Consider the following 24,441-nt stretch of genomic DNA (forward strand, 5'->3'; position numbering starts at 1 on the left):
TATTCGGTTGATTATAATGTTATTGCTTACTTTAATTAAATTTTTTTTGTACAAAAAATTGGTATTTTTAACTTTATTTAATAATAAAAATTCACTATTCAGTAGTAATCAACGTACACTATACAAAAAAATATATATAAAAAGAATAATAAAATGAAGAACTAAGAATATTTTAGGCCTATAATGCAGAAGAATTATAATGTAGAATGATATAAAATATGAAGGAAAATTTATTTGGGTCGCATGAATTCCACAATAGATAGAAGAATTTTTTCAAATAAATCTTTACCTCAGGTGTATAATTTCATTTCGTGCCCATTAGCACGTAAGTATAGAGTGTGTAAAATACCTTTGTTTCGCAAGAATTGAATAGCATTTTTGTTATTTTTGAAGGTGACATTCAGTAAATTCATTTTAGCAAATAGAATTACGTTTTTATGAAAATAATGACAACAATGAATGAAGGCTTCAATTAGAATAAATGATTTCTGAGGAATCGAGTATTGTGGCTATTTTGTCATTCCATACCCTACCGAGGCGCGTTTACACTATTTCCAACAAAATTCAAATGCTGCCGCTTAACGGAAAAAATCCCCAATTTTAAATATAAACTTATGTTTTTTAATTATTAAAAATGTTTTTATTGACTACCTGATGTACAAAAACACTTAGAATATTTGTCAAGATAAAAATTAAGTTTATGTCATCGCGTTGCTAAAAAAAAAAAGTTTTATTAATTTTAGATTTATTTATTCAAGATTGAAAATTACATTTGTTAGTGAATGCATCTGATGATGAAATTTGTAAAAATTGTGTTTAATATCAATCTCAGACAGTGGCAGCTCGTAGCTAAAATTAGTGGGGGTGCTGCTCCAGAAAATTTTTTTCTGGGCTTTTTCAAGGCCATGGTTAAAGACCTATCAAATAGAATAGCTGGAATTAGGATAATAATCTAACTCTACACTTTATCACATTCAAGAATATCGAATATTCAAGAATATTCTGTTTAACCGAATAAATAATAAAATTTCAATACAAATAATATTTTTTAGTATTATTAGAGATAATAACTTAATAAAATGTCCGCTTAAAAACACTACAGTCCAGTGGTGCTTAATTTAAATTTCTATGTACACAGAAACAAATACATAATTAATTTTTACTAATTACTTTATCTTTCGTCCTTCTAGCGTGTTTTTCGACAGATTTGGCAATCAAAGAGCCCTTACTTTCCGCCATCTTTTGATCACTACTGAAAAAAAAAAAACAACTAAACCGCCTTCATATTCCTTCCACCGACTAAACTAGAACAAGGAACGTTCCATACACACGCGGAGTAAACAAAAAACTACCTTCCACCAGTACGCCAGAGTCGGCACTGCGTGAGCAATCTCTTCCTCGCAGCCTTGCGTGTAGATTCTTATGTTCGCATGCGCTCACCAGCCAAACACCACGCCGCTGGAACTGTGAAGCGCACAGCTCCACTAAAAGATTTTTGTACCTTTTTCATAAACTGGGCGAATATTACTGACATTAAGCTTAATAATTATATATTGTACAAGTATAATGGAAGAATTAAAGAAAAAAGGACTCGTTATATTAAATGTTATCGGTAATATCAAGACGAAAGAGGGGGTGCTGCTGTTCCACATTGCCTATACGTGAGCCGCCTCTGATTACAGAATGGGTTTGCTTATGTATTACAATTTATTATTACTACAAATATCTAATGCATTCTTTATTAAAATCCAATATTGGTAAATATAGAATAAATAAATAAATTACGATTAAATTTCTAAATTTAAAACAAAAATGTTTATATTAAAACATATTACTTAGATTACACCCTAGAAATTCACCAATGTGAGTTAGGAATTATTGTTATTATGATGGCCGCATAATAAAAACGTTTTTAATATTATTGAATTGTACGTGCCAGTAGCGTGTATACTGGGTAATTGAATAGCTTAAATTACCTTTTTATAGTCTATTTTTAATATTACGCGGAATTTATTGAGGACTACGGGTCCGGAGAGATGTTAAGTATTAACTGCGCACGCTCAAATCACATTTCTGAGTAATCAACCGCCTAGGAGACGCTTCTACTACGTGTCCGAAGTTGTAAAGAAAAAAAAAAGAGAAATAGTAATTTTTATCTTCTCATTTTGTATATTTATTTTTACGACGCTGCAACTCCACTACGTTAACGATGATTTGAATGAATTAGGTATCGATTATTTTTATTTTCTGATTTGTAACCCGACATTATGCGATGATTTTTTATTAAGAAAGGAGTACCTGATTTGTTACTTTAAGTAAATTCCAGTTATATTGATTGCTCTGACCATTGAAAAGAATCTAAAATTAAAAAAGTCACTAGAGTTCTTTTTTTAAGGTTAGTAATTTTCACTGTATAACCAATATCTGCAATGAACTTGAATGTAAGCGTGACATTTGATTTTTATCTGATTTTTCCGGTTTGCCATGCTATTATACTACGTGTTCAAGGAGGTGTTTACCAAACTTAAGTAACTAATTCAGGACATAAAAAATAATCATTTGGATAAATGAGAGTGCCCGAATTAGCTTCATTTTCCTTCTCTCTACCATTTTGTTTTTTTTTTTCAGTAAAGATTTATTTCTTAAAAACAAAATGAGATAATTTATTATAATTTTTACCCAATAACATCATCTAGTTAATAAACAAGTTTGAAAATTCCAAAATGACAGCTATTAAAATGTTTTAATCATTAATATCTTTGTAAATACTAGTTTTATCAAATTATGTTTTTAGATGATTTGTTAAGTCTTTTATTGTTAACAAAATCACATCTTGTTTGTTTCAAAGCGGTTGATTAAGCTTAGATATGGCTAAAATTGTTTACATATATTATACAATCTGACAATTTTGTACCTGTTTTTACTTCATTCATTAGCATTGAATAAAAAATAATAATAATAATTTCTATTATTAGCAATAAAACATCAAATCTCGTTAAAACATCTCAAATTTTTTATTGAAAAAACGTAAAATTGCAGAAGTGGGGAAATGAAGCGAGGGCTTTTTCATTTGTACATTTTTATTTTGATGTCCTGAATAAGTCCCTTAAACTTGGTTAAAATCTCTCGGGATATTCTGCATACAACAGAAAATGAATACGCTCAGTTAATTGTGTATGAAATTTGTTGAATAATAAAATGTTGTATTAAATCATGTTAATATTAGGTCAATTTACCGGTTTTTATTTTATTATTATTTTATTTTTATAAATGAAACGCCAAAATAAAATTCAATCCGTTTTTGAAATTTCATTAACGGGATTTATATAGTTATTTATTACTGAATATGATTTGTTAGTCAGCGAATATTGTTAATGCTATTTAAAAAATAATATTTCAAAATACTATATCCCCTATTTGTTTAAGATTTACTAGCCATTGAATAATGTAACTAAATTTACGCCCAAAGTTTTCCGAGAATTTCAATAAAAATCGTGATGAAACAAATATTAAGATTGGCGTAAAGGTTTCTGAGTTTTAAGCGGCCATTTGGAGATTTAATTGCACTTACAAATATACATTTGCTTTATCAAAAGGTACCTACCGAATAGTCGGATCGGGTCGGCTCTAACCGGGGAGCTGTACTCCTGGACATCCCGCATTGTTTGTTATCCTCATGGTTTTGAGAATAATACTGGTAAATAACAATTAAAGTATTCAGACTTTATAGAAACCTAAAAAAGAAACTAAATTACAATAGACAGAACAGTAGTAACTATGATAATTAATAGCCGCAGACCTTTGACGAGAAAAATACCACGACGTATTGTGGCTATGGTGACAAAAATTTAATAATAAAAAAAAAAGATTCTTTTTATTTTTCTTTAATGAATGTTTTTAATTCACAACTTGACCCCAAGGGGGTTAGGACCTCGATCTTTGGCCTTCCCAAATTTGCAGGAAAACATGAATGTATCCTGCAAATTTGAAAGGGATCGGTCGGTTGGTTTTCCCGCGATGCTGTTGTAAACAACAAACAGGCAAACTTTGGGAAACCTATATATATATATATCAAGAATGAAAAAAAATAGTTATCGTTGAATATGTTAGTGACTTGTCTTCAAGGTAAAACAATTAAGATTATAGAAGGTTTTTTTTTGTTATTTGTAAGACATGGTTTGACTACAAAACCCCAAAACTTGTGACGTTTAGTTTCGGTGGTTAATATTAACAACCTCAAACTGGCTGTAAGATTGTTAGATCAGTCAAGACTTGATGGTTTAGTTTAGATAGAGGGAAAGATTGAGTGAGCAGTTGTGTTTAGAGTGGGGGGAGGGTGCCTGTGAGAGAAATACCTTTGTCTGTGGTTTATTGAGACGTAGGCCTACCTATGCCCGAGTAGCATTCATTGCAGATTCTGATCGGTGTGATACTGGGATGTCGACTGAAACTTGCTAATACGGTTCACGCGGTAAACAGCGTGAAATTGAGCGCCTGCCGCTCACTCCTACTGCTTCTGACGCTCTGCTTCGTTGCTCTCTCTTTCTGCTGCTGATATTGATCCAGGACAACCCCTCTCGCTCCTTTATACTATATACCCTTCACACGCGCACACACGCACGCACTTTCCCTTTCCTATACCGTTCTTGCAAAACCTTGCCTTACTTTCTTCTGTTTTGTCGTCATCCATACCTCCTACGTACTATCTACATCCTATCCTACCTTTTCGTAAATCGCTTTTGCCAAATAAGGAATTTTTATTATTCTGTTTTTTTTTCGGTCTTTTTTACTTCTTATCCTTTATTATCCTTTAACTTGCAACCATATAACTACGTAAAATGTATAGAAACGTTTTTTAAAAGAGATATTTCTTTTTCCAGAATTATTTTTTCTTTTTTTTTAGAATATATCCTAAAATGATTCTTCCATGTCGTCTTGCCTACATACTCAAAACTTAGTGATCGATTTAGAAGGGAATCGTGCACCTTGAAAAAATATTTTATTTCACATTTTTTGTTTATTATTAGAAAATTGAAATATATTTGTATATTAATTAGATCACCTTTACTGAATTGTATATGATTATATAGTTTTTTTTTTAAATTTCATTTAGGATCTAATAAATAAGTTTTCTCCCGTTTATTAAAATATATTTCAAGAATTATCAAGAGTGGAATCTATCCAACGTCTTATGAAATTATTGAATCCGTTCCTGATATTCTTATCATATTAAAAAAAAAGCTTTATAACTTATCAAAAATCGATGAAAACCATAAAAAATGTTAATAAATTAAATAAAAATAGAACAGTGTATAAATAATTTTATGACACAAAAAGGAACATTTATGTTTTATGTAACTATATTAAACAAACACCCGTTGCTACAAAGAGGTATATAGTTAATATGCAAAATATATATTGAGTTGAAATCGGTTAAACTCTTTACACAAACTAATCGTAAAGCAAAAACGATCTAATCCTTATCTCACGAAACCGTGCAGCAGATAAAAATATGGATTCAGCCTGCATGAGTAATATCTTAGTAGTTTATGCTGAATCATTCTGTCACTCCCATGTGCAGGTTCAGTTATTTCTTTAAGCTTATAATGTTACTGTAAAGTATCACTTGTCTGACGCCGTGGCAAGCCGTTAAGCAATTATAAATTTTCTTTCGTCTTTATTATCGATGATCAATTATGATAACATGATTGGGGTAATGCTTGTCATCGTTATACAGTTCAGTGAAAGATTGTATTTCAGTCTATGTTATCGAGTTACTCTGTACGATAAGATATAGTTTTATAGTTCACTTTTATAACAGTTTTATTAAATGTTATTTTCGTTAATTTTAATTTGTCCTGTTTTTGTGCCAATCGGGTTTTAACAATGAGTGATTCTGCGTGAAATATAAATTGGGAAAACCTTTTAGTAACTCCTAAAATAATCAGCAACATATGTATAATCTTAAAACAAAATAACCCTAAAATTACAGTCAGACACATTGCTCAGGAAACAAGTAGTCAAACAGGCGTTTGCAAAAGAACGATTTCTAATATAACAAACACAAACATAACGAATTGATGTTGAACAACATGTTAGTCCTAAAAAGACTAGAAAGCAAGTGAAAACGATTAAAAAGTTGGAGGATTTGACTAAAAATCGCTATAAGAAAAAAAGTTTATTCGTTTTATTTCAGTAACGAGCTTCCTAACTTGAACAAAATATTAATTGCCGTGAATACCAATTCTAAAATACCGAATTTTTCTAGAAGCACATTATACGTGTTTGAAAATCAATGATCAATTTTTTGAACAAAATCAATCAATTTTCCTATCTTGTCCAGAAAAAATAATTCTTTATTGATTGAACTAGAAGATATTATTTTATGGCGTACGGAATATTTAAGAGAATTAAGCGATTTCGTGAATAGGGTAAGACAGTTTATTACCTAGATGAAACTTGGGTTAATGTGGGACATGTACCGCTAAAGGTATTGGTGGATAAAGAAATGAAGAGCACAAGACACTTATATGAAAGTTTTATTAACTGGGTGAAAACCCCTGCTAGAAAAGATAAACGATTAATAATAATGCATGTAGGAAATAAAAATGGGTTTTTAATTATGGTTTATGGGTATATGAATCCAAATCTTTCCAAGGGTATCATGATGAAATAAATGGTGACAAATACATGCTGTGGTTTAAAAAGATTGTCGAAATTGTTGCCGAAGCATCCTTCATAGTAATAGATAATGCGCCGTGTTTTACAGTTTTACTGTAAAAATGTTTGAAAACTGTAAAAATTCCAAACGTTTCGATCCGAAAATTGGATTGCTGAATGGTTGTAATCGAAGATAATCGCTTACGCCGAAGGTATATTAAAAGTAAAACTTTTAAAAATAGTAAAAACAGTCAAACAAAAATATATATTCTTTATCAAGTAAATTAAATCAAAAAAATTATGTTGTTGCATCTTCCTCTATACCATTACAATTTTAACCCGATAGAATTGGTATGGGCACAAGTTAAAGGCTAGATTGGGTGTAAGAACAAAATATTTAAGTTAAGTGATGTAAAAAATTGGATTTTAACTAGTAATTAAAGAAAAAAAAGCAACAGTTTGTGTGAAAATAATACTGAAGATATTGTTATAAATTTCGTTAACGATGACAATAGTTCAACAGACAGCAACTTATTGAAGGAATGAACACATTGAGTTAACAAATATTTTTTTCTGTTTTACCTGATGAAATGTTAATATAGCGTTAAACGTCCTTGGCAAAAATTTTTATTTTTAAGCTAAATATGTCAATTTATTACAATTTTCTATTTTTTCTATTACAGGTTATTTTTACTCCATTTTTATTTTATGTTACAAGTAAAAAAGGTGTTTTTTTTTCGGAAGGATTGCGATAAATTAAATTAGAATCGCCATACTGTTTTATTTTGGTTGGCTGCACTGTTTCGTGAGACAGTGTTTAGTCACATAAAAATAAACAAAATCATTTGTTTCATACGTTTGCCACCAGGTTGTTAACCACTACGTAAATATATGAATGGAATCCTATCATGGAGAATTTTACTATGCGCGCGCGCGCACACACATGCCCATTAATATTCCAATTTCTACCCTTTTTTTATCCTTTACAATAAAATAAATATTAAAAAAAATTAATAATTGTATTATTAATAAAATTAACTTCAAGAAGGAGCGGTAAAAAAAAAAAACATTAATTATTTAAAAAGATTACGCGCCAAAATAAATCAAAAAATTACATTTTCTCATAGTTAGAATTAGATTAAGGTTTGGTTAGGTAACTAACGATTCCGTATTACGTACTAAAATTCGTACGATATCAACATAACTTATATATTTAACCTCCGGGACCATCGTTAGGTATTGCTTCAGAGGATGAGATTAATGATTTGTAGCGCGCGTGAAAATGCCTTGCCTGACCGGAATTCGAACCCGGGACCTCAGGATGAAAGGTAACGTAATCGGATCAACATAACCTGGTGCTCACTTCGCTCACTAACGGCTCAAACTAATCGGCTCATTGGCCGGTCTAAAATGTAAACACAACGAATATTGATAATTCAAAAAAAAAACATTACCCTCGCCGCCGCGGTAATATGTAATTTTATGTTTTTCATTTTAAAATCTTTACAAGTCAAAAACTACAATAAGGGGACACTTTATTTTTTATATTTAATATTAGAACGGTGAACACAACTTGGGAAAAGATTATTGATTTTTGAATGCGTGTCATCTTTGTAAATAATTATCAAAAGAATTTTTAAATATTAATTTATTGAAGGCAGTGATAAATTAAAATGAAAAAAAAACGTACTTATCAAAGTAGCGTTAACTTCAAAAAGTAAAATATTAATCAAGATAGGAACAGTATTAAATTTTACTTTTTATTTTTATTCAATTTTAATAAAACGAGAGTTTCGTTCATTCGATCCGTTTTTAATTTATTATTTAATGTTTATTTTTTATGATTTGGAACATACTTACGCGCAAATTTTTATGAGGAAGATGAGATTATATGGGAATATAAAATTTTGAATATTATTTTACGTTTACAGTAAATTTCTCTACAGATTGTAAGCTTTTTAAGATAGTTTAAGTTAATTTTTTAAAATTAAATAATTGAATAGTTCTTATAGACAACGTAATTACATATAATCTAACGGTCTCATTCTTATTTTTAAAGTATTTAAAAATACTAGTTTTTAGTTGGAAAGCTAAAATCAAAATGTAATAAGAATATTCCCGCATTGCAGGGATACAACAATATTTAAGTTACGTTTAGTAGTAATCTCTAATCACATTTATTTTTACTTCCTTGTACGAAGTAAAGGAAGTATTGTAATCGCGAAAAATTTCGGTTTTCAGTTTTGAACGGAAATATCCATTTTGACCATCCCTGGATCCATTTTGACTAGTTTCAGAGTGACATATGTACGTATGTATCTCGCATAACTCAAAAACGATTAGCTATAGAATGTTGAAATTTTGTATTTATAACTGTTGTAACATCTAGTTGTGCACTTCTTTTGATTGTAATCGACAGGGCCAAAAATCCAAAGCCCAAAATCCAAAAAAAATTGATATTAGACTTTTTATTAACTGCAATAATAAGACCTCGTTGAGAGCCTTTCAACCATATATCATAACTGGTACTTGATTTTCATTTATTCCAGAGTTATAGCCAAATAAAATTTTAATTAATGAAATGTTCGGATCTTACAGGGGGAAGACGTACTTGTTCGAATCAGAATTTTTTCTTTCTTTTTTGATTTAAAAAAGATTCTTGGTGGTTGATTTATCAACCACAGATTGTAAAATAAATTTTACAATAAATAATAATTCAATAATAACAATAAAAAAAACATATGGAAAAAAAAACAGAAGTTACAAGTGAAATAAAATGTTATGTACTTTTCATTTTAATAATTATTAATAAATATATATAATTTTTTAAAAATATATATATATGAAGTCGGATTCGAACCGATGTATACATGGTTACGGATCCGACACGTTCTCACTTACAGCGACGTGAAACAAAATTAATATATAAATTAATATAAGATGTTGATACGGACACCACACAAAGATGTGATGAAATGCTGTGTCCACCACAATGCAATTGTGTAACTGTCCACTTTATTAAAGAAAGAATTAGAGGATCGTATCTCACTTTCAAATGAAATAAGTTTAAATGAAGTGCAGCAAAAAATATGTATATGTAATTTAATAGGCGTACAAGGAAGTCATGTAAGGTTCACATCAGATATTTTCTTTTTACTTTTATAAAAAAGAAATGAATAATTAGTACTCTTCCATTGTAGAGAATATTAGCACAAAGTCATTTTAACATCATTGCATTTTATCTGTTTTAAATTTTTTTCACTTTTCTAAATTCAATAATTCGTCATCAAATTATCGGTTAATAAGTAAGTAAATGGTAGCCTTTTCTTTTTTTAATAATATAAGGCAAAGAGTATTATAACATAATTATACGTAACTTTATATCATTCGGATATTCAAAGTTTTTTCTAGGAATCGTGGAAACAGTTTCTTATTTTCCTAGTATTTTTTGGTATTATAAAAATAATACCAAAATTATTATTTTTATCAAAATTTTTATTTTTTCCTTTAAACATAATAAATTTAAAAAAGTAAATTCTACTTAAAAAATTTAGAAAAAATTTTAAAAAACTTTAATTATAAAATTAAAAACTCACCTAAAGGAAATACACAGGAGGCTTTGTCCACTTACAAAATTAACGGTAAATATAATTTAAAATTATGGAATTATTATTTTTAAAAAAAATGGATGGTGGAATCCCCCAAACACTTATACAGGAGGTATATATGTTTCCTCCTTTATACAAATTTTTATTTTATAGTCTTTATTTTAATTATATTTATCGTTAATTTTGTAAGTGAATAAAGCCTGCTTTATAAAGTTTTTTTCAATTTTTTATTCACATTTCCTTTCGGTCAGTTTTTTGGAAGGGAATTTTTTTAAATTTTAAAGTAAAGTTTACTTTTTTAAATTTATTCTGTTTAAAGGAAAAAAATAAAAAAATAGAAAAAAAATAATAACAATGACTAAGGTACGTATAATTATGTTATAATAACCTATTATAAAAAACAATAAACAAAAACATAAACGTAAGAAATAAAAGAACGGAGGGAAACGACGTAAAGAGATCACTATTGAGCGTAAAATATGACTCATTGTAAAATGAAATTTTCCCTACTTCATTGCCCTTAATTGTAAATTAATTTTCTTGAACTTTACCGGAAAGGTAGTTGAAATACCTAAAAGAAAACAGGTTATACAGAGTGTATCACGATGTTTTCCCGGAACCTTCATACCTTTTCTACTCGTGAATATAATAAAAAAACTCATATAAACTTAAATTCTAAAGTGCTTCGTTTGCGAGTTACAGTCAGTGAAAGATTTCGCTCAGATTTCAACTTCTCTGATGAAATTAGATCGTATTGAAATTTTTAGGACCTTTCTTAAGGGTTACAATTAGTGATTTTTTATGACCTGGATTTTGACCTGAAGAATCGATTAAAATAGGTCCCACAAACGTATCTGGTATTAATTATTGAGAAACCTGGGATGAAAACCAAGTTGGGGATAAAAACCCTGTTTTTTTTTCAATTTGACGTACAATGACTTAAATGGATAATAAACACATTACCCATTTAAACAAAACTTGTACAGAATTTAATTCTGAATAATCGTGTAAAAAAGATAGAAAAATACGATTTTATTTACAAACAGTACTGCAAATAAAATTCTAATTTTTCTTTATTTTATTCGACTTATCTTACACCATTTATTTTAGAATTAAATCTCAACAAATTTTGTTATAAATTTTATGTTTACCCATTTAACAGTTACTGTGCGTCAAACATGTTTTTCACCCTAGATTTCTCAAAAACTACTGCAGATATATCCTCGGACCTTTTTTCCATTCTTCAGGTAAAAAAAAAAAACAAACAAAATCACTAGAGACCGAATTATATATGCAGCATAAAAAATTTCAAATATGCTTTAAAAGTGTCAAAATATGCAACTTTAAATAATAAAAATTTAGTAATAAGGAAAATATGCAATAACCGGTGAGAATGGGCTTAATATGCAAATGCATATATATAATCCGGTTCTAGAAATCACTAATTCTACCCCTTAATTAACGTCTTAAAAATTTCAGTACGTCATTTCAGGAAGTACCTAAACCCGCGAGTAATCTTTCATTACCCATAACACTCAAAAAGAAACATCTTTGGATATAAGTTTTAATGAGCTTTATTCATTATTTTCACGAGTAGAATAGGTTATGAAAGTCCTAACCCACCGGGTTAGTCAGTGGCAAACGTCTTCCCAAGTCAGCTGATTTGGAAGTCGAGAGTTCCAGCGTTCAAGTCCTAGTAAAGCCAGTTATTTTTACACGGATTTGAATACTAGATCGTCGATACCGGTATTCTTTTGGTGGTGGTTGGGTTTCAATTAAACACACATCTCAGGAATGGTCGAACTGATAATGTACAAGACTACTTTTCATTTACACTCATTACATATCCTCATTCATCCTCTGAAGTATTATCTCAACGGTAGTTACTGAAGGCTAAACTGTAAAAAGAAAGAAGATTATGAAAGTCCTGGGAGATCATAATACATTCATTATACAGGGTGTCCCATATAAAACGCAACCCATCAATCACTCATCCATGAAATTTCAAAAGTCAAGCTTACTCCCCTACTCGTTACTGAAATGGACTCGTTCAACATCTGAACATCGCGACGACGCAGTTGAACACTACCGATAGTAACAACAATGCAATCATAACGTTCAGTGTATTGCTAGAGACAAGATGGTGTTTTCGCTAGATGAACGTGTTTTCATTGTCGAGTCGTACTTCAGTACGAAATCAGTAGTTGCAGTGCAAGATTTGTTTCGCCATAAGTACCCAGATAAACCAGCTCCTAACAATACATCAGTATTAAGGTTAGTTGCAAAATTTAGAGAGACCGGTTCTGTTAATAACAAGGAACACAAAAGATCTGCGTCAGTGTTGAATACAGATACAGTCACAGAAATCAAAGACCGATTACTCGCCTCGCCAAATAAATCGATCAGACGTTTGATGCTGAAATTAATTTGTCTAAATCAACTGTTCATCGGGCGACCAAACAATTACAATTACGACCTTATCGCATTCAAACCGTGCATCAACTTCTTGAGCCCGACAAAGAAAAACTGATACAATATTGTCAACGGTTCCGTCGATTCCTGCGTGAGGGAATTAATGTTATGGATTCGTTATTTTTCACAGATGAAGCACGGTTTCATTTGGATGGCTACGTAAACAGCCAAAACAGTAGAATTTAAAGTGCTGAAAATCCCCACGTTTATCACGAAAAACAATTACACCTTAAGAAGTTGGGCGTGTGGTGCGCGATATCGCGGAAGAAACTCGGTCCTATTTTTTTCGAGTACACCATTAATGCAGAACGATATCAGGATATTTTATTTCAGTTCATCGCACTCTTGGAAGAGGAAGACAGACACTGCTGGCTACAACATGACGGTTCGAGGCTTGTGTTATCGGTCGAGGCTTGTGGCCAACAAGATCTCCAGATTTGACTACGGCGGATTTTTTTCTATGGGGTTACTTCAAAGAAAAAGCCTGCAGCAACAAACCACGAACACTTGAACAATTGAACGTCAATATTGAACAAGATATATTAAATATTCAGCCACAATCTTTGAAAAATGTTGCAAGAAACGCTGTAAAAAGAATGGAAGCTTGTATTCAAGAAGATGGCGGCGACTTCCAACATTTACTCTAAATGTAAGGTAATGGATGGTAATAATAAAAATTACATTTACATTTACACATGCCTTATTATTATTTCAATACCTACCAATATAAGGTTGAGTTGCGTTTTATATGGGACATCCTGTATATCTCAATCTAATATAATATATTATTAAAATTACAAATGATGAAAAAAATCCAAATTGTATTTCTATTTATATCGGATTAATTAATTTTTCGTTAAAAATCTTTCGCCTTGATTATATTGAAAACACCTACATAATATTAACGAATGATTTTTTTTATATAATATAAAGACTGAATAAACAAAACTTAGCATTTAATTCTAGTTAAAAAATTTTTTTTGAACAGTCTTAATTAAAATTTTCTTTTTTTCATATCTGTTAAAAAAAAATAGGTATCCATTTCCGTAGATGAACCTACCTATAATATCTATCATACGTTCCAAATTACCGCCTCATACTTTCAAGTAGATCCTTTTACATAGTTCATAAGAATAATAAACAATTTCTCTTAGATAATGCCTAAGAATTTAAGTGAATATTATTTTGTAAATAAAATGTCGGCTATAAATAAGAAATCCAGACAAACAATTTTAGAATCCTGTTCTTATAACATTTGAAATATATTTACGTAGGCCAGTATTTTATGATAAAAATCAGAATGTAATAAGGGTATAATGTAAAATACAAATTCGATTTTCCACTTTTCATAGCAATGATATTTTTAATCCAGCCATTATAATTTGGGACATTTGCATACATAGTAGGTCCTCCTAACCCACATTTCTTTTGACCGTAAGATACAACACCATATATTTCACCACTGCATACAAATGGACTTCCAGAATCGCCGACACAAGTATCTTGACCAATAACTGCTCCCGCACAGAACATCGAATGAGGATTAAAATTATTAAAATATAACTCGCAAACATTTGCACTATGTACTGTCTGTTTCAGAGTTCTGAGCTCAATAGGTAATGTCTTACCGGACACATCTATTGCTCCGAAGCCCATTATAGAACACTGCTGATCTTTTTCGATCGGTTTTGAAGAATATGAAATAGGTCGTATGTTTGGCGAATTAGAGAAGTTTATAGAACTTTTCAGAAACAATACAGCAATATCATTATCTGTTAAATTGTCATTATAGTCTGGATGTATTATACAATTTGTTACACCAATTGTTTTAGGATTTATGTCATTTAATTTTATTATACCTGCTGAAATGCAATATTTACTACTACCGAAATCTTTTTTATAGCAACAATGTGCTGCAGTCAAAATAACATCTTTGCTTACTATACCTCCTCCACAAAAATGTTGTAAACCTGTAAAAATACGTACTTTTACAATTCTTTGTATAGAGACAAAATAAGGAAATTCACCGTATTTAGCAATATCACCTCCTACAATTTTAGGTTTTTTACTAACTTCATTATCATTATTTAACCACTCACCAACAATATTACATATAAAACAAACAAATGTATACATAAATAATAAAAAAATAAACGTTATTGGTAAAAATTTACGAAACATTGTAAAATTCAACAATTTTTAAATAAAATTGTACTGTAAAAATGTAATAATTTTAATATTTAACCATCACAAATATATTTAAAACATAAACAAAAAAGATGATAAATTTGTAACATATGTTTTTATTTATATGACTACGTCTATGTGATTAAACGTATACCTTCTTTTGCTTTCGGTAAATTATTTGTAAAATAAATTTTTTGAATTTTTTGTTAGTCCGTGAACTTATGTGAATCAGCTGTTCTTAGAGATAATTGTGTGTTTGTGTATTCTACCTAAAATTTATTTTTGTGTTATATTGAGTTATGTTCCGTTCTGTTTTATATCTGCGGTTGCGTTTTGGAAGTTAATTATGATTGGGTATAAGTTTTCTTTTTTTTTCTTTCCAATAATCTTGGAGATCTTTTCGTTCCACCGCTCCGTTGTTAAGGAGTGTTCTTTGTTTATTACTTTTTTTGCTTTCTTTATTGTTTACTTTTTATGGTTTCTAGTTTTGTTTATGCTTATGTAAGCTTAGTTCTTGTACGATTTGGTAGACTCTCTATTCCACTGGAGATGATAAAGGACGAAATCAAAGGCCACGGGCATCGGGTGAAGGACTTCATAAATGCTTGCTACAAGATAACTAAGGAGTCCACATCGACTTTGTTCGTGAACCTGGAGCCACAGGAGAACAGTAAGTTTTGAATTTGAGCACATTCCAATTGCAGAGTGTCACTCGAGACGCCACGGAAGCCAACTGGCCTCGTGCAGTTAATGAGGTGTAAGCAATATGAGCACACTAAGAACAATGTTGAGGCCTTTCCGCTGCGTGAAATGTGGAGAGGGCCATCGGACAGCTGACTGTCCCAAGAAGGACAGGAGCCTTCCTGCAACCTGCGCCTTGTGTCAGTCCGACCATCCGGCAAACTACCGAGGCTTCAGAGTATGTCAGGAGATATTTCAGAAGAAGCGTAGGCGGAAGGCGAATTGGAACTCGCAGCTTCCTCCGAGAGTCGAACCCGCTAGCCGCAAAGTGGCCGACCCCGCGCTTGATGATATAAACTTCCCTTCGTTGGGTCGTGGGGTGCAGAGAACAGTCAACACGAAGACTGAATCTTTCCATAAAACTGAATCTTTCCCTCAGCCAGTGATAATACTTATACGAGGAAAGTAACAGAACTAATAACTCGATCTGTTTGCTTCACACCTAGAGGTTACGTCCGACCCCACGTGAGAGGTCCCGTTGGGACCCGGTGATGTGGATGTTAATGACTTCCTTGAGAGCCCGATGCCAATTAGCTTCCCGATTAAACCGATCTCTGCAAAGGAGATACTGAAATTAGTCAACCAAGGAAGGCTCCGGGCTTTGAATTAGTGACGCACAAAATGCTTGTCATGCTACCTCTTAAAGGCATCGACTACATTAGGAATCTGTTTAACTTTGTTCTAGGGACGTTTTACTTCCCAGCGGAATGGAAGGTGTCGCAAGTGGTGATGATTCTGGAACCAGGGTAACTATCCCGGTGTGTACTTCGATTGTGTTTTGATCCCGCAAACGGAGTCTGTGCGGTATCTGAGCCTTCACCTGGATCGGCGTTTGACCTGGAAGTGTCATGTGAGGATAAAGAGGAAATAGCTGAACGCAAGGTACAGGGAAGTTCATTGGCTGCTACGGAGGAAATCATGCCTCACGTTTTCCAATAAAATCTTAATTTATAAGGGTACCCTGCTCCTAATCTGGACGTACGGTTAGAATTGTAGGGAACGGCTAGTACTAGTACTGTGGAAATTATACAACGATTCCAGAACAAAGTAGCGAGGGTAATTACCGAAGCTCCGTTGTTCACGTGGAATGATGAGATTCACGATTATCTAGAGCTCCCGTCGGTTCGTGAGACTGCACAATAGCACTACATCAAATATCTGCAGAGGCATGAGAATCATGTAAACCACTTGGCAGTTAATCTATTCGATAACAGCAGAAACGTCTGACGGTTCAGACGTGCCCGTGTACTCGACTTTGGGTCTGCGTAACAGTTTGGAATCTAACACCGTCAAGTTTAGTGGTGTCGTATCTACTTTCTTTGTTACTTTTCTTTCTTCTTATTCGTGTTTTTCCTTTTTCTTTCATTTTTTTGTCATTAATTTTTTTTCTTATGGACTATGTGGTGCTGAAATTAATGTTTTGTGATTTATGACTGAGCTTGAAATTTCATATTGGACTTTAAGTTTACTTGGAACTATTTAGTGTGTATTAATTTTTGGGGTTCCTTAAGGATTCCCTTATCACGTGCTTTTTTCAGGAAACTGACTTGTGGCTTCGCAGGAGAGCCGATTGTAATTATAATTGTTATTGAGCCAAATGTTAGTCCCTGATTGATTTCATAATAATTTAAAGGGAAATTAAAAATAGTTTTCTTTAATATTTTTATCCATGACTGTTGCTAATATATTAATTTAAAAATATAATTTTTGACAACGACAAAGAAAACAAAATTATATAATAAAAAATCTTTTTAAAAACTTATTTCAAAACGTTTATAGTCTTTTGATCATCCGTAATGTATCATATATTACTTAGGAATGTTTTATATGATAGAATTTGGTTTTTCGTTGTAAAATGCTATATTTTTAAGTTAAAATATTTGTGTTCCACTCAGCTTCCTTGTTTTTGCTGGGGGCTTAAAAGTTTAATGGAGTAACTGTTTCCTTAAGTATGCCTAATTTCATTTAATTTTATATAACAAAGATTAAATTTTTTTTTTAAACGAGTACCGCTATCAGTGCAAAGATGGAATATTATCGTTTGTAACTAAATTTTAACTATTTTTGAGCAACCAGTTTTCGAAATATGACAAAAATGTTTAAATAATATTAATATTCTCTAAACTTTAATTCCACTGATGTAAAACTTCGGAATTTTAAATAAATTAATTTCTTGGTTTCAATTTTCCATAACCACTAAACAGATAGCAGTTATTTGCTATTGGAGAATTGATTACAAATATTTTTCTGATTTATTTGATGAAATTTTAGTATAGCGGTAACGTACTATATTAAATTTTTTAATCTAAATAAATCTTTTTTATCACAGTTTTCTAATTTTTGTGTTACAAGCTATTTTGCTTTATGTTGTAAAAAGAAGTGTGATTTTCACGGATTGACTGCGCTAAATTACGATAACTTAGAATCATAGTACCGTTACGTTTTGGTTTTCTGTACGGTTTGTTAAGACAAATTATATATTCTCTTTACGGGCTTAAACGTTATAAAAATGAAAACGCGTTCATTCCTAATGAATTAGTGCAGCTTATATATCTAATACGTTTTTTCACCGCATCCCAACCATATGCATCAAAACTAATAGTCAGCTATAACTGTAATAAAAACAACATCGTCATTAAGATTGAAGGAATTGTGAATGAGATAAGTCTTTGTTGACAATAAGCTGCGATTGATTAAAGGAAGTTGTCCTTTATCAGTTGTATTTAAAGCACATAAGATTAACACGTTTTTTTTCTTAATATATAGTTATATTTAATTATATACGCTTTGACAACTACCGTTCGTTTTAAGCGTCGTGATATTGTGCATTTTTTACCATTTCGGTGAATATGTCAACTTGCACTCGGAATTGATTTATGATGTCATCAAAATAGAGAAATTATTTTAATTTCTCATATTGTTTATCTATATAAATAAAAATGTAAATGTTCGTTTGTTCAAAATCTTAAATCTCCGAAAATTCTTCACCGATTGCTTTGAAATTTTGACACAACGTTGTATTCGAATACGCACGTGTTTTTATATACCTAAACTATTTATTTACCTAAGATGTCAGTGAAAGGTAAAATCATGCTTTTTTTGGAAAACAGAGCTATCTCTTGGACGTAAAAGCAACACGCGCTATACTAAATATTTTACCATTCTATTTCAATGTTTCCGATATGCATGGAGTGACTAAAACCTACTGGACCGATTTACGCACGGGGAAAAAGGGAAAAAAGGAAAAATCGAAAAAGGTAAACGGGAAGAAGGGGAAAATAGAAAAAAGGAGATAGGGTAAAAGGGAAAGGTTAAATTTTGTAAAGTTTCATAATGTTCGTTTTGTTAATGTTTTATCAAACTTTCAGTTGTATTCGTTTAATCAATATGCATACGCAAATCTAGCAATAGCGAAACATTGCCGGGTCTGCTAGTTTATAATAAAATTATGGATCATATAAGAGAAATAAAATCAAGAAATTCTACCGAGCGTAAGATTAGGTTCTCTTGCACGTAATTTTATTACACCTTCATAAAAATAACTAAAATAGGAGTAGAGAAACGACATAAAGAGACCGATAATGAGCTCAGTTTTTATTCTTTAGAATGCTTATCAACACATTAAGTGAAAGTATAATTTTTCTATATGTTTTTAAATTATTTTTTTTTATTTTCATGAGAAAATATACCTGATATACTCTTGATATAATTATGCTATAGGATATTCATTTAGTAATGACCAATGACGACATATAATTGTTTAAAAAAAAACTCATTTCAACAAAAACTACTAAAATAAAATAAAAATTAAAAGTTAACAGTTACCTACAATCAACTAATCCATAATTTTGTGCCGATTTCAAAAATCACAAATTTGAAAAAAAGGTGATCTGAAGTTTTTTGTGTATATTTTTATTTTAAATTTACTTCGGTTAACATAATAGCCTGCATTTGTATGTCTGTGTATGCGCGCGCGTCCGCAACAAAAGTCCCGATGGTCAAATAACCCTAAGGCGAAAAATCTGCGTCTTGATAAAAAAAATAAAGGCAATGCAAAGATTTTACATGAAGAGAGCTTGAAGTAAGCCTTTTTGGATTTTTTTTTAATGCTTTTATTTATAGTCGCATCAACAATTGTAGTCATTAGCGACTATAGTAAAACTGTCATGTAGTATTATATAAAACAACAAAAATCATAAAGAACTAAAATAAACAATAAAGAAATAGGAACAATAAATAACAAACATAGACAATACAACAATAAATACATAAATCAGACAATAATCACTAAATCGTATTCTTTATTCCACTGTAGTAGAGGAACCGCAACATACGTTTTATACCTTCGTTCTGGTTTAATAGAAATTTCATATCCGAACCCAGATATAATTTTTTTCGGATGGTTCCAAAGATTGGGCAATCAACGAGCAGGTGGTACACGGGCCATTTGACTTTGCAATCCTCTCAGATCTTCTGAGGAAAGCCAAGTAGGTGAGCGTGGGTAGGCCTGGTGTGTCCAATCCTTAGCCGAGTTAAGATGACTTGGTGTCTCTTCTGATTATAAATAAAAGCATTAAAAAAAAAAAAGTTCCAAAAAGGCTTATTTCAAGCTTCTCTTTATGTAAAATCTTTGCATTGCCTTTTTTTATATTACTTTTTTTTTATCAAGACAGATTTTTCGCCATAGGGTTATTTGGCTATCGGCACTTTTGTTACACGCGCGCGCGCGCGCGCACACACAAAGAGAGAGAGAGAGAGAGAGAGAGAGAGAGAGAGAGAGAGAGAGAGAGAGAGAGAGAGAGAGAGAGAGAGAGAAGGTTTTATGTTAACCTAATTGAATTTAAAATAAAAAAAAATACACAACAAACTTCAGATACCAATTTTTTCTTCAAATTTGTGATGTTTGAAATCGACACAAAATTATGGTTTAGTTGATTGTAACTGTTAACTTTTAATTTTTTTTGGAATTTTGGATTCTACATCAATGAAGTTATTTTTTTCCAAAACACATTAAAAAATCCAAAACAACGTCATTGATGTAAAGAAACACTGCGTGAGGTAAAGTTCTCCATAATGATTGGAAAATATTTATTATTTTCTTCTCTATCACCAAAAGAATTTCCTTGTGAAAAATAAAGAATCATAAAAAAAGATCTGTATCTGGTAAATTGTTACAAAAAAGGGTAAATATATTCAAACTTTTTTAAGTTGATTCGTTTAGAAAACCTTTAAAGTTTTTTCAGAAAAAAGGGGGGGAGAATCTGAGAGATTTTTTACTATGTAAAATTTGTTTCGTTCAGGCCATCACTGGACCAAGTTTACATAATTTGCCTTTTTTCTTTTGTCAAAACCTCCTTATTATCACTAATTGTTATTTACTGACTTTTTGATGAAGAATACGATTTAACTTTCGGTCGCATGTTGGAGGTAGGGTTTGAAAATGAATATTCTTCACGTTTTGAAGCACGAGGAGTATGAAAAATACCATTCACTTAATTTTTGGTTTACTTATATATTTATAAGCCTATGTATTGTCAACCTTCTTGGTGCGATTAGTAGCGGCTCGGCCTTTCATCCGGTGGTCTCGGGTTTGAATCCCGGTCAGGCATGGCATTTTCACCCAAGTTACAAATCATTCATCTCTGAAGAATGCATAACGGTGGATCCGGAGGTTAAAAAAAAAAATTGGGGGCTGAAAAATCAATAAAACTACTTGATCAATTTCATTGAAATTTAATTATACTGTAATAGTGTATCTGAATTTCTGCACGTGAAAATTTAACGAAAATTAGTTTAGTTGTTCTTTTGGCTCAATTTATGATCGGAAAAATTTGAGCAGTGCAAGGTAGGAGGTGGTTCGTTATGATGCAGCAAGCTGGAACGCTGACGTTTCTTTATCTGTTGCATTTATTTTTAATAATATTTAACTTTACAGTTTTTTTTAAACCAAATTAAATTAACTAAATGTTGTAAAATTTAAAAAAATTCTTTAAGAGTTTTTTCTTCTTTCTTTGCTGTAGTTGCGGTTTCTTAGGATTTAATTTTTTCTTGAAATCTAGGTTGATCAACAATATCTCGTACTAATATATAATTCCACCTTATATTAAACTCAGTGCATATTTATCTTAGCAGTTTTAAAAGGTTTTCCCAAAATTTCCTCCTAACCCAAAAAACGAAGAAACTGTCCTTTCATATAATTTTAATTGAATTTTTTGTATGTCTTCCTAGGCATATTATTAGTGCAAGCGATCCAAAAAATATACTTTGGGGCCATTATATTAAAGATGTGGAAGCCGATCAAAGTTCAAAAATATAGGTTATTAAATTTTTTAACCATTTTTTTGTTTATTAAAATTTAAATAATAAACTTTTATAATAATAATATTACAATTCTATTTCATCATAATTTACGCACTCCCCCAAAAAAGAAATCTTAAGTATCTTTAAATGTAAGTAATTTTTTTATTGGATTTTTTTTAGTATTTTTCCATTTAACATAGTAAACTTAGAAAAATCAAAAAAAAAATTTTTGGTTGATAATTTTTGAGGCGGTGGAGTAGAAAAAACAATTTAAAAAATTTTAAAAAATTATTTGCTTTATTCAAAGATATAATGATAATTTTACGATCAAACTTCACTGTAAATTACTCCATCCAGAAAAAAAAAACTTTGGTAATATTTCCATTTATTTTTGCACTATACAGGGAAAAATAACCAGTGCTCAGCAAGTATTATAACTTTGTTGTCAGCGTTTTTTTACATAGAAGCACTGTTTATTTAAATTAGTTGCTTTATTACAATATTAATAAGCATTATTATGTTTATTTGAAATATTATTTAATTTTTATTGTTAAAAACATTGATAAAACTTACAAAAATTCAGATTGTAATAAAGTAATAAAAGATATTTTAATTAATTTATTGATTTTAAAAAGCTAATTCTATTACGTAACCCACCTGTTGGTCTAGTGGTGAACTCGTCGAAAATCAGCTGATTTCGAAGTCGAGAGGGCTAAGGTTCAAATCCTAGTAATGGCAGTTTCTTTTATACGAAATTGAATACTAGATCGTGAATACCGTTTTTCTTTGGTGGTTGGGTTTCAATTAACCACACAACTCAGGGACGGTCGACGTAAGACCGCACAAAACTACACTACACTTACATTCATAAATATCATCCTCTGAAGTTATCTTACGTGGTTCAGGAGGCTAAACAGAAAAGGAAAAAATTCTATTACGTAATCATCTGTGGAAGTGTTTCTCAACCTGTGAGACTCGCCCCTCTGGCGGACGTGTTAACACTAAATTGGGGGGCACGAGCATAGAAAAGAAAATATTATTAAAAAATTTTATCAATTTACTGAAAGGAAAGCAAACAAAATACATTCTGACAGAAAATAATTAAATACATATTAACGCTGATATAATACATTTATAAATAGGATTGTATCAGTACCTCACTATGAATGTTTTAATAATTAACTCATTAATATTATTAATGACTCCCTTGGACCTGTCTTGCAGAGCAAAGTTTTTCAAAGTAAGGTTTAGTATTAGAAATAGACAGTTTGAGTACTTTTACTACATTTAACTGAGATCTACGTATATATTGTCTTCAAAGCAACCACCGCAGAAAATCCGGTTTCGCAAAGATAGGATGTTAAAAATGGTAATAATATACGAAGTGGTCTTGTTTTCAGTGCAGAAAATGGATCATCCATCCCTGCCGAAAAGTCAAAGAGTGATTTATTACTAAATTGGCTTTTAATTCACTTTTCGCTTGCCGTGATGTCTATGAAGATTCCTTCTTCGGCAGTTGAGAGCCCTTCGGGAGTATTTTGAAATGGATACCTAAAACTTGTTACAAAGTTGTCATCAGCAAGAAAATTGTTTTTTTAAATTCTTTGCCAGCATGGCTAAATGATCATCAATGGTTACAGAAACAACTTACACACGTTGTTCTTCAGTCTTTTACACATTCATCCAAAATTACAAACATTTTTAGGTTTTTTTGCTTTAAATTTCTTCTCCACAATTCTAGTTTTCTACAAAAAGCGTTAACTTTATCACTCGTGTCCAACGTATGTGTATTTTCTTTTTGCAGTTGAAGATTCAAGGTATTTAATTGCTCGAATTTGTTGATCAATTTGCTCAATTCCATCTCAAATAATCTCGAAACTTTTCGGCTTTCGGTCGGTTTTCCTCATCTAGAAAATTGGCGATTTCATCTTTATTTCATAAACACGTTGCATTAATTTCACACGTGATTACAATCTTGCCACGCAATAAAATAGTAACGTTGAATGTACTGCATTCGTATAATTACAAAGTCCATTAAAATTTCTTGATTTTTGGGGTCTCATTTTATATAATTTACTACAGTTACAACCGTCGTTAGCACAATATTCAGACCAGGACTCATTTCTTTGATGGTCAGAACTTTTCTGTGGGTCATGTAATGTGTCCAGACACAGTGTCGAGATTTTTAATTTACAAGTGCTTGTATACTTTTGAATCTTCCAGATATTGAACAGGCACCATCGGTGCATATTCCGACGCAATTTTTCCATTCTCTGTTTACCTCGTTTATAAAATCATTTAAGTTAGCAAATAATGCGAGTACTGTTGCTTTGAATTGTATTGGCTTAAAGAAAAGTAGTTCTGCAGCTGACAAACCATCACAAAATCGAACATAGGCAATGAAATTAGCATCATTTTTCTTATTTGTTGCCGCATCAAGCTCAATCGAAAAAAATTTGTCACGCAACTTGCC

General features: G+C 31.1%; 2 protein-coding genes across 2 annotated transcripts in view; one reads left to right on the forward strand and one right to left on the reverse strand.

The window, feature by feature from the left end:
- LOC142330863 (uncharacterized) overlaps window positions 1–24,441 on the forward strand; it is a 478,952-nt gene that overhangs the window by 357,266 nt on the left and 97,245 nt on the right. The gene's annotated exons all lie outside the window — the stretch shown is intronic.
- Window positions 14,007–24,209, reverse strand: LOC142330859 (serine protease 1-like). Its single transcript, XM_075376324.1, has 3 exons — window positions 24,177–24,209; window positions 15,892–15,925; window positions 14,007–14,800 (listed from the first exon to the last, which is right to left on the reverse strand). The coding sequence occupies exons 1-3, from the start codon at window positions 24,207–24,209 to the stop codon at window positions 14,007–14,009; spliced, it is 861 nt and encodes a 286-aa protein (XP_075232439.1).

This window comes from Lycorma delicatula, chromosome 10, assembly GCF_047948215.1.
Source record: "Lycorma delicatula isolate Av1 chromosome 10, ASM4794821v1, whole genome shotgun sequence".
NCBI classification, from domain to species: domain Eukaryota; kingdom Metazoa; phylum Arthropoda; class Insecta; order Hemiptera; family Fulgoridae; genus Lycorma; species Lycorma delicatula.

What these genes read in the sequence shown, in the direction of transcription:
- LOC142330859 (XM_075376324.1), bottom strand. Translation starts at nt 24,209, where the DNA reads ATGGTGCCTGTTCAATATCTGGAAGATTCAAAA. An exon ending in AATATCTGGAAGATTCAAAA is followed by an intron (nt 15,926 to 24,176) that starts GTATACAAGCAC and finishes CTTTGCGGCTAG; the next exon opens with CGGGTTCGACTCTCGGAGGA. An exon ending in GGAGGAAGCTGCGAGTTCCA is followed by an intron (nt 14,801 to 15,891) that starts ATTCGCCTTCCG and finishes TTAGTAAAAAAC; the next exon opens with CTAAAATTGTAGGAGGTGAT.